Here is a 16,741-nt window from a genome sequence, read left to right as displayed (position 1 = left end):
TAACCTAAGACTTTTAATCGTTATTGTATTTAATAGGTCTTACCTCAGGTCACCCCTCTAAAAACTTTTTTTATTCTGGACAGGTATTTAGTAGATGTTCTGTGTTGGTTGGTGTGGCGCAACAGATAACCTGCCACTGAGCTAGCACACCATGTGGGAGACTGGGGTTCGATTCCTGGTCTGGGTGACTATGCTACGCTGCACCAATAAGAGTCCTTGGGCAAGACTCCTAACACTACATTGGTCCAATTCTGTAATATGAGTAACCTTGTAAGTCGCTCTGGATAAGAGCATCAGCTAAATGCCATAAATGTAAATAAACGTACTGTACTTGACACTAGAAGTGCCCTGAATTCTCACTGAAATGACAGCTTATTATTCCATTATTTTACACATCATAACATGCCAACATGACATGCAACTATAGCACTAAGCTGGAAAGTCACTGGCATTTCAATGTCATTTACTGATCTTGTATCCTCATGGTTTCAGATATGAGGCTCTCAAGATTGTACTGTTTTACTCCATCCTATTCAATTAGAATTAATGCTAATGCCTAATATTTTTAAAATAGTTCTTTCACTTTTGCAACTGTCAAAAATAAGGATGCATATGGATCTATGAATCTAACACGGGGAATGTATTTTCATAGGCATGTTTATAAAAAAATACATATAAAAAAATAAACACAAACATATTTCTATTCACATTTTATTATACTTTAATATACGTTTTAAGTTATTTAAATAAATGTTTAAAAAAAATAAAAGTCTTTCTATATATATTATAACATACGTCAGCACTGAAAATATTCAGACGTTTATGTACATATTTACAGAAACATGCATCCATGCCACAGACTAAGAAATTACCTAAAGAGTAAGTGGGGAATTCCTGATGACACCTTTCTGGCTTATGGCTTATTTTGAAAAAAGTGTGACACTGCAGTTATGCGCAGTCAACATAAAACTTGAATCATCAAGTACGCAGGGATCACAATCACAACTGCTATCATATCTGTGACTTGCTGCAGAATTAGAACTAGTCACACGGACACCATCGCACCACAGTTTCCGTAACATGAAAGTATTTAGATATGGAAAGATTTGCAAAGGTCACATTGTTTTTCTGGTAAAATGGGAATATTGCTTACAATACTTACTTACTTACTTATTGCTCTACAAGCTATAAAGAAATCCATAAAGCCTACAGTAAGTAAATAAGATTATAATTTCATGATGCTTGTCGTCTGCAGTCAGATACTAATCAACCTCCATTTGATTGGCAGAGCTAGATTTCTGTAACCGAGCGATTGATGCTGATTCGTCTCCGGTTTAAGTCATACATGCTTTTAAACTGGCCCTTGATGGCACATAAGATGGTTCTCCTGTACGTGCTGGACAAGAAGTAGTAAATAATAGGGTCCAGGCAGCTGTTGAGAGTGGACAGAAGCAAGGTCATCTCATTCCATGTGTGCAACATCTGCTTGCTGTCCACCTCTTTGATCACACCCATCTGAGCCAGAACATATGGCACGCGCACCAAATGGTAAGGCAGGAAGCACAGCGTAAATATGGCAGGGACCAAGTACGTCTTCAGGATGAGCCGCTGCTTGCGATTCTGTGCCTTAGGGTCTCCGTTACCCATCTCCATAGTTCTGAGTTTCAGAGCAATCTTCACGTAGAAGATGATGAAGACCATGATCAAGACACCAAACAGGGCCACCACAGCCAGGTTGATGCCACTTGCTACTGGCCCCTTGTCATGGAAGTGGAAGCAGATCTTTTCACACGGACTAGCTGTATCCTTCTTTCTACCCACGAAGAAGAGGCCGCTTCCTATGAAAAGCATGCTCCAGATGATGTAGCTGATGATCCGGCTCCACCAGACCTTCTGGATGCGGAAGACCCAGACTGGCTTGATGATCTTCAGGTAGCGGTCCAGGCTGATGAGGCTGAGAAAGGAGATGCTCGCGTACATGTTGATGTAGAAAAACACGCCCACCAGCTTGCACCAGAGGACCGGACCCTCGCTGTTGTGGTAGTAGATCCGTAGCGGCAGGCACAAGACCAAGAGTGAATCAGCCAGAGTGAGGTGCCGCATGTACACCACCATGGAAGTGTCGGCATGTCGCCGGAGAAAGACGAACAAGCTGATGGCATTACTGAGGAGTCCGATGCAGCAGATGGCTGAGTAGATGATGGGCAGAAGGAACCTTGGTAGAGCATTCTGGATCTCACAAGTACTGCTGTTACTGTTGCTGAAGTTGCCTTCCAGAGACATTGTGTCAGTGGTCCACAGTCCAGATGAGCAGATACTACTGTGTGTAGATCCTGAGACAAAATAGCAAAGAACAACAACTTCAATAAATGAATTAAATCAATGTTTTACTATAAGATGAAATCAGTCTCGATAATTCTGGCAATAAATATTAGGAATTTAAAATGTGATTCATTCATAATAGCATGAGGTAAAATGTAACATGGATATTTTATGGAGTTAATCCCACAACCCTTTCGCAAAGGCTTATTACACGCAAAGGCATATTATGCAGTAACTACAGTAACTTCTGTACAAACTGGTGAGGCTTTTCTTTAGTAATAAGTTTGTAGTGACATCTGAGGCCCACTGGTGGTCCATAGGCTTTTTAAAGTCTGTAGGCCATTTCACATTTCAGTTTTTACACTCATGTTCATAACTGTAGTGCTGCCACAATTAGCATCAACCCTAAACCATAATCCTGTGGGACACCACAAACTGTGCTAATCTAAATGGTCACCAAATGGTTCAGAATGGTTTCTGCATTAGGACTGATGACTGAAAAATAAACTTAGGGTCCAGTATGTTAAAGAGATACAAGCAACAATGAGTTACAAGCCATATTCTCTTATTCCCAGACCAACATCTCTGTGAGCTCTGATAGGAATTGGGCAGAAAGTTCTCAAGATTCACCCTGAATACGTCAGGGTGAGTTGTGTATGACAGACACAGCAGAATTCACCTTCTTCTTGGCTGTTAACAGCACAAGTTTACAGCATACAAACATCTCACAGTGAGAGCTAGCCAGACTAAAGTATAACCTCCACACAGAGGAGTTAGCACACTACAAAATCCCATGTCTTTGTAATAATCATAGTTATTTTAATACATTTCATACATTTAGGTTGTAAAACTTGTCTGATTCCAACATAGAACTATAGTTAATATTTGATTATTTGTATTTGCGTCAATTTACCATATTTTTAGGTACCTTACAACTAGCCCCTTAGATGTGAGCTGTAACGTTTGCAGTCATAAATGCTGGAAACAATATAATTAGTATAAAATTACTATGACAATTTATTTAGAAAAAAGAAAAATGGTGTGCCTCAATCCCCTCCTCAAAAAGACTTTATCAGAGGATGGTAAAGATAGCATTAAGTTTACTTATTAAGTATTTCTCAATAAGTTAATAAAGTATAAAGAAAAAAATGGAAAAAGTATAAAAATGAAATAAAATAAGTTATGGTGGAGTAAATGCAGCATGAACTTGCTGAAGACAGCTGAGAGAAGTAAGAAGGAGAGCTCACCTGTGTGACTGTGTTTCTCAGCAATGTGACCAGAATGAAGAGGTGGTTGAAATGCATGCTCAGTTCAGGCACTTGCACTGAAACGCCTTTGCATTTTTTGCACTTCTGCCTGGTTTGCCACAGGTAGCACTTCGCAGGGAAGTGGCTTAGATGTGATGTGCGGTTCATAGTTTATCACAGAGAAAGCGTAACAATTAACTGTCTTCCTGTAAAACTGTAAATGTATATCTTGAGCATCTCACCCATTTATCTGGAAATATTAAACACATGATCCTTAGAGTTCTTTGGGTTCTTTGCTAGTTTAAGAGATTGTATTGTATTTATAAGTCTATTTATAAATCCGTATACATTTAATACTGATTTAGGATTGATGTGAAGCACCTTGAAGCGCCTTTACGGAGTTCACCCATCCATGTGAAGAGAGGCATGCATTTACATGCCCAAGCTTATCTGAAATAATTTAGTCGATATTGCTTTGGCCACTGAAACCATACTGTTTATATCACATTACAGATTATAGATCATATCTCACTTTGACCACTCATGTATTTAGTAGTGTATATTAGATAGTAGTGTATCATATACTACAACTTAATGCCAGTCTAGTAACACAAGGCCAGGGGGAGTCAAGCCAGGAGGTGAGCATGTGAAAATTCTCTAGGCCTTTGTAGACCTCTGTAGATCTCAGTATCCTATGGTTTCAGTTTCCTTCCTTTGAGAGGACTGATCGGTCATGGGAACTGATTCAGAAGGATGGCTTCTTATTCATTGCCATTTTGTTGATTTCAGTTTTCTGGAATGGTTTCTTACAGTTTTATTGAAGCTTGAATTGAAATATGCATTTTTTGTATAAATATGCAAATATGTGTTTTTTACAGTGTATGTTTTTAATCCAGCATTACAAGGACCGAAAAATATACATATACATATACACATATATAGCATAGATGGGGTGAGAGTGGCGGTAATAGCAAGTCCTTAAGATCCATGGAAGACAAGCATCCAGGCATTTTTGTGGCCAAAGATAAAGTCAGTAAGGTACAGTGTCACTGGATATTTTGAGTGGCTCAGTCAAATCAAAATTTCCCTTTTCCATCTAACTTCGAGAACTTTGAGAAGTATGTGCTTATATTGAGCACAAAAGTATGTGATAGGGGTAATACAATATAGGGCTAAAATAACTACAACTGTACTACAACAAAACTACAGTCCAAATCCAAATCTGAATCTCCATCCAATCATCAGTCAGAAAGCAACAGCATCAACTGTACATATTTTTGTGAAAATGGAATCAGAATAGTAATACGTTAAAAATAGGGCTTTCAGAGGCAAAGAGTGCAATCATTTTAAATGTGAGCTTAATAAAGTCTGTGCAAGAACTTGCTGCCTGAAACCATTACTGAAAGAGCAGAAAGCTGAGGCTGCAGTGGGCACAGGCTTACCAAAACTGGACCTTGGAAGACTGGAAAAACATAGTCTGGTCTGATGAATTTGGATTTCTGCTGAGGCTCACAGATGGTAGGGTCAGAATTTGACACCAACAGCATGAATCCAGGCACCCAGTCTGTCTTGTGTCAACAGTCCAGGCTGGTGGAGGTGGTGTAATGCTGTGGGAAATGTTTTCTTGGCACACCGTGGGCCTGTTAATACCAACCAGTCATCACTTCCCACATGATAATGTACCATGCTACAAAGAGAAAGCTGTATCAGACTGGTTTCTCAGACATGAGTTTAAGGAGTTTAGTGTTCTTCAGATCTGAGTCCACAAGAGGACAGGGTTTCTCTACCCAGTATTAGCATAGTCCTTCCTAATAAAGCTTTATTAGGAAGGGCTATGCTAATACTGGGTAGAGAATCCCTGGTGCTAAGTGAGTGTAATTTCTTAATTAATATAAGAGCTGCTTCTTTAATATGAATGTTTAATATGAATATTTAATCTGAAATGTGGGCCCGGTGTCACATTATTACTGTATAAAAAAGTAATAATAATAATAATAAGAAGAAGAAGAAGAAGAAGAAGAATTCAATATAAATAATATAATATTTATTTAATATCTAATTATTATTATATATGTTTTATGCCCTTCTGATATTCTGTGTTAACTGAATCCATTTTAGGGAAGAAACTTGAACCTTCTTTGAAAGTTCTACAGTGTACCTAATGCCATCTAGTTTCCATGATATCAAAGCTTTTCTGACCTTAACTTAGCTGTTGTGCATCTGTTGTACAGGAAAACATACATGATTGGTTGCATAGACTGACTTCGTGAACAAAAGTGCACCAGTGAGTCCCCCCACACTGCAAACAGTCTGTTGCCCACACAGGAAGTGAAAAGCGAGTATCAAATATCAAACAGGCAACATTTATGTCAGCAAAACAATCCATGCTGCACCAGACTGAGCTGTACCGCGGTTCACCTCGTACTCTACCAGCGCTTGTGAGAAAATGTTATAGCAATCGATGTAACTTCTGCAACCCATACACACATATACACACACACACACGTACACTCTCTGATGCTTCTGTCACATGCACACACAAAGATGTAAAAAATATACTTTAGCCAATCTTTCACACTTCCGGGGTCAAATAGAGTGTCAACTTGGAAGCATGTGAAGGATACCCCTGATACCCAACCATGTCTTTGTATTTTAAAGTAAAAAGTTAAGACTCCCAATAAAATCCTGAGTATCTATTAACACGTTTACAGATGGCCTCATATTGATACAATAAATAATTCCTAGTGGATTCTACAATGGAGAGCTTGCCAGGCCCTGCTGCAGCAGTTGCAAACCATGGCCTTTCCACCTCCATGCTCCACAGTTGATATGAGGTTCTTGAGCACCAAACATGTCTCTTGTTACTGTGTCTAGATCCCAAAGAACATTGCTCCAGAAGTCCTGGTCTTGGTCTAGATGTTCTCTTGACCTCTCTTAGTCTTGCCCTGAAGGTTTTTTTACATCAAAGGTTTCCTTCTTACACACCTCCCATTAAATCATTCTCTTGGTAGATTCTGAACTTTGATATCAACTGTGGCAAGAGCTATCTGTTGACATCTGATGACATTTTAGGACTTTTTAGAGACTTCTTTACTCATCCTGCGGTCTGCTGTTAGACTAAGTTGCCTAACTTGCAAGAACCGCCTGACCTGGCCACGTTGGCAGTTGTTGCTCTTGTATATTATTTTCTAGACAGTGGAACAGCTGATTTCTAAATGCTCTGAGATCTTTTTAAAGCTCTTCCAAAAACTCATTTGCATCTACAACCTTCTTTCTAAAGGCCTCAGAGAGCTCTTTGTTATCTGGTTATGATGATCTTCTCCGCTCACTTCAGCAATCAAGAGCAATCCAAACTAAATGTCTGAGGTTTAAATGCAGATGAAGATAGGCTCCTCCAAAACCCTCTCTAACCATGTTCTAATCATCTGCAGCTGATGATGTGGACCTGATTTTCTTAACTTTCTTAACTTTTTCCTCACAGGATAATTGCATTTTTATTTATTACATTTTTAAAAATGTACAAAAAACAATATATGTACATATATCGTACTTTAGTACTTTATTTGTTTATTTAGTGTGTATATATATATAATATACAGGGGGGAAAAAGTATTTAGTCAGTCACCAATTGTGCAAGTTCTCTCACTTAAAAAGATGAGAGAGGCCTGTAATTGACATTATAGGTAAACCTCAACTATGAGAGACAAAATAAGAACATTTTTTTTGTCTGATTTTTAATACATTTTTTTGCAAATAATGGTGGAAAATAAGTATTTGGTCAATAACAAAAGTTCATCTCAACACTTGAGAACTTTACTTGAGATGAACTACACGGTAGCCTTTGTAACGTTGGTCTCAGCTTTCTGCAGGTCATTCACTAGGTCCCCCCGTGTGGTTCTGGGATTTTTGCTCACTGTTCTTGTGATCATTTTGACCCCACAGGCTGAGGTCTTGCGTGGAGCCCCTGATCGAGGGAGATTAGCAGTGGTCTTGTAGGTCTCCCATTTTCTGATTATTGCTCCCACAGTAGATTTCTTCACACCAAGCTGCTTGCTGCTTATAATATATATGTATGTTGAGATATTATATATATCTCAACAGTTACTTTTACTATAGTCCCATTACTATAATGTCATAAAATTCTATAGTCAGGTTCACAAATATTTGGCAGCAATTTAGATAAACAACTTTTAGCCATTGCAGCCATTTTTAACCCTCACTTTTCCTCAGACTCAAAAGTAATTGGCTGAAAGAACATAAATATATATTTATTGAAATAATAAAATGATGAAATAATAAATAATCTAATCTCTCTCTCTCTCTCTCTCTCTATATATATATATATATATATATATATATATATATATATATATATATATATATTCAGTTCCCATGTAGTCATTGACTGCCTGAAGTCTAAGTCTTTGCCCTCCGATGCTCCTTTATCATTGAAGAAAGGCCTCTGCTCAACATCTAATCAAATCAAGAACACTTTTGGCTAACCCTGAACACAGGGTTTACTTCAAGATGCAAACCACTGGTAACACTCTGAAGTCCTACCCAGTTCTTTAAGATTTTGAACAGATGAAAGCAAGACCAACCCTGAGTATGTAGTAAAGGTATAAATCTGTCTTCTACAACAGGACATTCAGAACACACTTTAACTTAAACAAGATATGCAAGCTAGAGAATGGCTCTCAAAGATGTTCCCTGACCTACAGCAACATTATGTAGCATGTTTAACATAAATGACAACTAAAGAATCATATTGACAGTACACTGACCTGTAATAAGGATAACAGCACTTTGGTCATTGCCATTTTGGGCCATCATTTATTAATAAGACTAAGTGTAAAACTGCATATTACACTTATTTTGTTCTGTTCTGATGTGATCTGACCTATAAATTTAAGGACTAATCTTCCTATCACATCTAACGTTTGATTCCGTGGTGAGAGGCTGGAAAAACAACAGCTGAATAAGAGGTTTCGTATGCCGCTTTCAAGCAAACCATATGATAAGTCAGCATTATCTCTTTAAGATATTGTGAGGCCTGTTTGGATTGAGTGCACTGGGCCAAATGTAAAACGTGTACATGCATATGTAGGCTGCAACAGGGGTAAATAAAAAAAAACTTAAGGGTAAGAAACTTAGGCAAGTCTTGAATATATTTGGTTGTAGTATGGTTGTAGTGCCCTACTTAAAGTCTTCTTAACCCTTAAAACAAAAGGGTTATTACAAAGCTCTATTACCAAAGAATAGCCCCACCAGTTTGTACAGGCATCTCTGTAGTTACTGACAAATAAATATATCTTATTGTTTAATAAGGGGTTAAGATCATAGTTTTGGCTACACCTATGCCAAAAGCCCAAATGTCACAGTTCTTTCTTCCTGTGTGTGGGTGAGTGGGTGTCTGGATATGACTAGGTTTTAATTAGGTTTGCTAGTTTGCTAGCTAGGTGCTAGCTTCATGATTTAGCTCTTAACCTGAACCCTGGTTGCTGGTTAGATTTTGTCCAAATTAGTAGTGAGTTGTGCTGAAATGTAGTTGGTCAGGAAAATGACTTAAAGGTTTTCCTTTGGTTACAGAGGTTAAGGATAGAGTTGGGGTTGGGTATTGGCAGAGCATTTCTGTGTTACAGTAATACAAGTCATTGGAAATACCCCACAAAGACAGGAAGGCAGGAAGGTGTGATTGTATGTGTGCACATAGTGCATTGCCCCATCAGTGTATTAATAACATAAAGAACCAGTAGTCAAACTGTCTTTATTTGAACTGCAAGGCATATTGCTCTTTAAGCTGTTCGTTTTCCATATTACATGGCATTATATGAGTGCTGACTAGATAGGATCCAACACAGGCCACTTAGATGGGTTTAACTCGAAATGCAGGACTGTGAGTGCACTCCTTGTAGATGCCAATGAAATGCCTCTTGTAGTGCAGAGAGAGATAAATGTTGAAATAATCCTGGCATAATTACATAATGAGAGGCCAGTACATGGGCGGGACATACCGTGAACCTCTAACACAGTTGTCTTTTTACTCAAAGTGTAAAACTGTAGTGGTAAAACTTGCCAATTCCAAAAGCCCTCATTTTATCTACCCTCCCAAAATGTACAGACAACCAGCCCATTAGCAAAAGGTTTTCGAGGCCTGTTCAAAGCTGCAACAAGGTAAAACGCAACCGCCACTTCAAGAGAATATAAAAGCGAGAGGGTATCCATGCTAACTCTTGCTCACTGGGTAAGCACCGCTTGATTAAGGACCATCACGGGTATCTGTGCAATGTTAAAAGCTAGTCCTAGCCATGCGGGGAAAACACTGCTCAGAGATGTGCTAGGCTAAGAGCTAACTAACCCTAACAGAAACACCAAGACTCAAAAGGGGAACCCATCCTCCTCAGGTCGACACCAGATATAATAATATCTGGTGTCGACCTGAGGAGGATGGGTTCCCCTTTTGATATAATTGATATTATTATAACTGGCGTCGACCTGAGGAGGATGGGTTCCCCTTTTGATCAGATAATAATATCTGGTGTCGACCTGAGGAGGATGGGTTCCCCTTTTGACCAGATAATAATATCTGGTGTCGACCTGAGGAGGATGGGTTCCCCTTTTGAGTCTTGGTTCCTCTCAAGGTTTCTTCCTCTCGACCCGAGGGAGTTTATCTTTTTCACTGTTGCCACTAGCTTGCTCAAAAGAGGCTCTGACCCGGATCTCTGTAAAGCTGCTTTGTGACAACATTTGTTGTAAAAATAAATATCTAAATAAAATGTGAATGAATTGAATTGAAAGGACCAAGGACCAAGTACCATGACAGCAACACTATAAAACATATTTCCAATATTTTTGTTATGGTGCTAAAAACAAATCTATGTGAGTCATTGCAGTGATGTTAACCAGCCAATTAGAGCAGAGCAAATAAATTATTTATGGGCAACAATGGCGTGTTCCTTTCTAAGGCCAAATAATGGGATTGTAAATGGGTGTGGTAAACCACTTTATTTTTCACAACAACCGAAGTAGCATATCTGCTTTTTAGAAATCAGAGAATGACCTAAAATACTGAATAAATGCTTCCTATGAATATGGTTCTCTGTATAATATGAAGAATGACGTTATAACAAAAATAATACCTGGTATGCCTCATGTTTCAAAAGTGCTGATTTGATCATAAGCTGAGGCCCGTTGCTCTGGAATTTCCAATGACTAGAAGAAGTGAGATCTACCGGAGTATTCGAATGACTGTAAAAACCAGCAACGTCGGTCAAAAGTGAAGCAACCACAGGTCTAGCGCCTCTGCTGGCTGGTCGCAGTATGATGCGTAGCTCCACTTCTCCCCATAGGTTTCAATTACAAACAGCTCATTTTCCAATTCCCCCTTTAAACTCTTTCCATCTCCAGTGTCTAATTCCAACAGTTCCCTGTGCTAATATTGGCTATTTTATAACAGAAATCAGAAATCGATCAAACTGATATTATAAGAAGGCAGGGTTATGATTATCAATGAAGTGATTGACAGATGCTGTATGCAGGACCTGCACGGTGGCCTTTCTGTTCTTTACATGGTGTATTGTAGTAAAAATTTACATGTGCTGCACTACTGGAAATTGGGTATCCAGCGGGAAATTCTAACTGTCTGAGACCGGGAGAAGAGAGTGTGTCTATCAAATGAGTAGGTGAGTCTGGCTTCACGTCTGGTCTCTACTACACAAGACTTTGATTGTAAATTTCAAGGTTAAGTAAAGTCTATTATTCAGTTGGTGATACCTGCACTTACTAAGCTGCCAATACAAGGCCCTTGAACAAGACCCATAACCCTCTCTGCTCCAGGGCTGCCTTAGCATGGCTCACTGTGTGCTCAGACCCCAGTCCCCCAAGCTGGGGTATATAAAGAGAACGATATAATTGTACAATAATGAAAGAACTATTCACCCATTCATGACAAGCTTCTTTAGTACTTAGTAGAGCACACCTCTGCTGTTATGACCTGCTGCAAACATGATGCATAGCCAGATATCAGCTTCTGGCAGCAATCCTAAGATATCTTAGGCCTTTTTACCATAAGCAGTGGTCTTAACTTCACTAATTTTCTTGGCTTTGCATGCTGCAACCGCCTTCTTCAAATCCTACCAGAGACTTTCAAGTAATGAGCCTCTTTCAGGACGACTTCTGCCCAGACTTCCTCACCAATAACATGACGTTGCCCTGCACACTTTGCAGGTTTCCAGTGAAGCAAAGCAGCCCCAGGACATCACCGAGACACCGCAATGCATATAAGGTGCGCTTATTGTTCTGGTTCTGAGCAGATTACAGCTGACTTTTCTTGTGCTTTTGGGTAAGTAGAGGTGCACAGGCATGGGGACCTTCAGCATTTAGTATGCGCCTTACTGTGCAAACAGAAACCTCAGTGCCCGCTGGCACCAAATCTTGCTGCAGGTTTTTTTTTTTTTTTTGCAACCACGCGAGGGTTTTTGACCACCTGCCTTCTCAGGAATCTTGTGGCAGTCACTGATAGCTTCCTCTTTCTGCCATGTCCAGGTAGTTTAGCCAGTGTTCCTTTCCCATGCTTCCTACTGTATCTCTAAGAAGAACATTTCAGTGCCGTTGCCCTTTTTTGTATAATTTTCCTTGTTTGTTAACTTTTTGCACACTCTGGTGACTAGAGCCATGTTTCTAACATGCAATCAAACATCACAGTCAGAAGTCAACAAACCTCCAGCTACTCTAGGTATTTGATGTGTCTTCTCTCAAGCACACCTGATGCAGCTCATGAAGCCATTGATTTGACACCTGATTTGAGAATATGTGCCCTTATGAGGGATTCTATTCAAGGGATTGAATAATTCTGAGACTGAAGTGGCATTTTGTGTTGAATTTGGAGAAAGCATTAATTGTATTAGTTGTGCTGAGCTGTTTAGATTGGTTTATTGCAAACAGCTGAAAGCTTGTTCAGTTTTTAGTTTTGCTAATAAACATAATTTGCAACTGTCGCCCCAAAAAGGTTTCCACTAGTGTTGTTGTTAAATCAAAGAAACCTTGTCCAGTACAAAAAAGTGTATTAAGAATTTGTATTAAACTTATTATTTTTATTATTAATTATTATATTAAAAATAAATGATAATTTATTTATTTATTGCTAGACTGAACATTTATGTGTTTAACTGGTCATTGATGGCTTGTAAAATATGCAGCTGAGCTCTTCAAAATCTAGTCAAAAGATTCGTTGACAGCCATGAAGGAAATGGAGCCATTGGTTGAGGACCAAGTAGGTTCGTGGGTAAAGGTGATCTTTCTTTTTAAACTGCCCTTTTGTCTTATCGAGAATTGGGAACTCCTGCACAGTTCTGTGATTTCCATGCTTAAAAGTCCACCCTGGCAGTAAATGAACAGACTCTGTTGTTTTGGCAGAGCAGGAAAATTAGAACTCAAACTGCTGGCCCTTAGTTCCCCACCCTGCTCTTCTCATTCAATGAGCTGAATGAGCCCAGTTGTTTGTTGAGATCTTTGCCAGTGGGTGGTGATATGCACAACTGGGTGTGACACAGCAAAAAAATCCGCTGGAGTAGATGAAGAAGAATGTGTGCTGTGAGTAATAGACCAGCAGGTGGCAGCAGGTCTTCACAAAACAGAACCCATCAAAACAAATGCTTTGTGAAGGTATGAGGGTATGTAGGGTGTTGTGCATGCTTAAGGATTTTATTTGAGCGGCCAAAGTGCTGGTAGCTCCAGTGGGTTATGTCTACTGACATATCAAACCACAAAACTGTAAATCAATCATATATAGAATGTAGTGTGTTTATTTTGACCGCATTCGTACTGTGAATTCAAGTGTTTAATTTTCACAGTAGACCTGACCACAAAGCAGGATTTATCAGTATAGCCAGATTACTGCCCAAAGTCAAGTCTGTCCAATGGGTAAACAGCTGAAGGGCATTCCTACTGGACATTCCTCAGCTTTGGGCTTAAGATACTTTCCTGGCTAACCAAGAAACCCTGCTTTGTGGTGCACCCCCTGTACTCATAACTCTAGCTTAGAGAACATAAAAAATCAGGCCTTTCACAGGTGAGAAGTGGGCTGGTGTGGCGTGAGATGAATTTCATTTTATGACGAAAGTGAAAAGGAAAGGAAAACCTCAAACAGCATGATGATACTTACAGAGGCTGAAATTGAGAATGCTGATTACATTTTGACTGCACTTATACTGGCGCAAAAAGAAATTGCGAACATTGACAATTTAACTGCAAAAGTGCAGAACAGAAATTACAAACGTTATTGACATTTCAACTGCTCTCGCAAAGCTGCAGAACAGAAATCATAAACGTTATTAACATTTCAACTGCAGCTTTGCGAGAGCAGAACAGAAATCATAAACGTTACTGACATTTCAACTGCTCTCGCAAAGCTGCAGAACAGTAATCATAAACGTTATTAACATTTCAACTGCAGCTTTGTGAGAGTAGAACAGAAATCATAAACGTAATTGACATTTCAACTGCTCTCGCAAAGCTGCAGAACAGAAATCATAAACGTTATTAACATTTCAACTGCAGCTTTGCGAGAGCAGAACAGAAATCATAAACGTTACTGACATTTCAACTGCAGCTTTGTGAGAGCAGAACAGAAATCATAAACGTAATTGACATTTCAACTGCTCTCGCAAAGTTGCAGAATAGAAATCATAAACATTATTGACTTTTCAACTGCTCTCGCAAAGCTGCAGAACAGAAATCATACACGTTATTGACATTCCAACTGCTCTCGCAAAGCTGCAGAACAGAAATCATAAACGTAATTGACATTTCAACTGCTCTCGTAAAGCTGCAGAATACAAATCATAAACATTATTGACTTTTCAACTGCTCTCGCAAAGCTGCAGAACAGAAATCATAAACGTTATTAACATTTCAACTGCAGCTTTGCGAGAGCAGAACAGAAATCATAAACGTTACTGACATTTCAACTGCAGCTTTGTGAGAGCAGAACAGAAATCATAAACGTAATTGACATTTCAACTGCTCTCGCAAAGTTGCAGAATAGAAATCATAAACATTATTGACTTTTCAACTGCTCTCGCAAAGCTGCAGAACAGAAATCATACACGTTATTGACATTCCAACTGCTCTCGCAAAGCTGCAGAACAGAAATCATAAACGTAATTGACATTTCAACTGCTCTCGTAAAGCTGCAGAATACAAATCATAAACATTATTGACATTTCAACTGCTCTCGCAAAGCTGCAGAATAGAAATCATAAACATTATTGACTTTTCAACTGCTCTCGCAAAACTGCAGAACAGAAATTGCAAATGTTATTGACATTTCAACTGAATGAATTGCTGTATAATAATACTGCATTATACTAAGTGTTGTATAACAAGAATATATATAATATATAATAATATAATATTTTTACCTTAGTATTTCATACCTAAGGACCATCTTAAAATATTCTGTAGTATTGTGTAGTAAACTACAGTATTATGCTAATGTTATTGACATTTTAACTGCACTCGTAGTTGAAGGTAGGTTGAAGGTCGTATTATGCTACCCTCACCCTAAAATCCTAAACAAAAATTGCTAGCAGTGTTTAGCTTGCATTTTGACTGCACTCACAAAAATACTTAATCAGCACTCAGAACAGAAAATGTGAATGTTATTGACATTTCAATGCATTCACTAATGTGGAGGTTAGAAGTTGTAATAGTTCTTTATATATCCCCGCATCCAGAAACAAAATTTAAATTATTGCAATTGTTGGCATTCCAGAATACAAATACTATCATTTAAAGAGGTCAGTGGACCTTAACATATGGTATAATAACCTATATTTGCACCTTTTATAAAATGCCTAATGTACTGCTTTACAACAATCTATAATACTTGTGTAGTATCCTAAAAATACATAATTATCATTATCAATGCTTGTATAATAAAGTGCTACATCCCACTCTTATAAAACTGATAAACCACTGAAAAAATAAGCATGGCTTTCTAATGAGCTGCTCATAGGGAACTAGGGGAAGACGTTATGGACATTATGTAACTTATTTTAGGAGATGGACCAAGTCCCAATCCACATATATATATATATATATATATATATATATATATATATATATATATATATATATATATATATATATATATGTATATATATATATATATATATATATATATATATATATATATATATATATATATATATATATATGGCTCTATGCACCCTCCACCAAGCCGCCCAGAAGTCTCCTGAGTTTGCCTTCCTATTCCAGCTCCATGGTCGTGGTCCATACTCACAAAACATCTAGGATGGCTAGCTGGCTTATAAATAGAACTAGGAGATGTCTCATTTGTATGTTTGCGTGTGAGTGTTGAGTTTTTGGTTGCATATTCATATTTACCATATTTCCTTTCATTTTACTGTATTGATAAACTGTGCTGTATTGCAGTTGCTGCAATAGTGGAAAGTAAAAAAAGAAGCATTTTCTGTAAAACTGCCTAACCGCTAGCAGACGGCATGAAAACTGCCAGTGGGTGCGCTGGCTCTGCCACAGTGGTCCTACAGTGGCACGCGATCTTCTTGCTATCTGAGCTGCAAATGCACAAAACAGAAATGGCATGGCATTGACATTATGACTGCAGCTGCAATGCAGATTCACCAGCTATCACAAATGTAGTTAACATTGCAGCAATTCAACAAAAAGACAAATAAATTTGCAACAGTGTTTAGTCTACATTTCGACTGTACTGACAAATACCTCAACAGAACTCATCGTGACTGCAGTCGCAAAAACTGCTATCGCAAATGTAGCAATTGTAGCAATACAACAGGGAAGAGTGCTTAGTTTACACTTTGACTTTGACTTTGACTGTACTTGCAAATACCTCAACAGAAATGTTGACATTGTGACTGCAATCGCAAAAACAACTATCGCAAATGTAATTAACATTGCAGCAATTCAACAAAAACAGGAAACAGTATTGTGATTAGCCTACATTTTGACTGCACTTGCAAACACCTTAACAGAAGTCTGCAGTCCCAAACCAAGCTATCGCAAATGTAACCATCACCAATGATGCTGACATTTCAACTGCAATCGCAAAAAACAAATTGAGCAGCTCTCGCAAGTGACGTTAACATTGCATCGCAGGCTTGCATTTGGAC

General features: G+C 38.5%; 1 protein-coding gene across 1 annotated transcript; it reads right to left on the bottom strand.

The window, feature by feature from the left end:
• Window positions 1-761: 761 nt before the first annotated feature.
• Window positions 762-3,648, bottom strand: gpr34l (G protein-coupled receptor 34 like). The gene is made up of 2 exons (XM_072662201.1): window positions 3,570-3,648; window positions 762-2,333 (listed from the first exon to the last, which is right to left on the bottom strand). Exon 2 carries the CDS (start codon window positions 2,281-2,283, stop codon window positions 1,291-1,293), a length of 993 nt encoding a protein of 330 aa, XP_072518302.1. The 5' UTR covers window positions 2,284-2,333; window positions 3,570-3,648; the 3' UTR covers window positions 762-1,290.
• Window positions 3,649-16,741: the final 13,093 nt, after the last annotated feature.

Source organism: Salminus brasiliensis, chromosome 18, assembly GCF_030463535.1.
Source record: "Salminus brasiliensis chromosome 18, fSalBra1.hap2, whole genome shotgun sequence".
NCBI classification, from domain to species: Eukaryota; Metazoa; Chordata; class Actinopteri; order Characiformes; family Bryconidae; genus Salminus; species Salminus brasiliensis.
This window is presented reverse-complemented; position numbering and strand designations above follow the sequence as displayed.

What these genes read in the sequence shown, in the direction of transcription:
- gpr34l (XM_072662201.1), bottom strand. Translation starts at nt 2,283, where the DNA reads ATGTCTCTGGAAGGCAACTTCAGCAACAGTAACAGCAGTACTTGTGAG.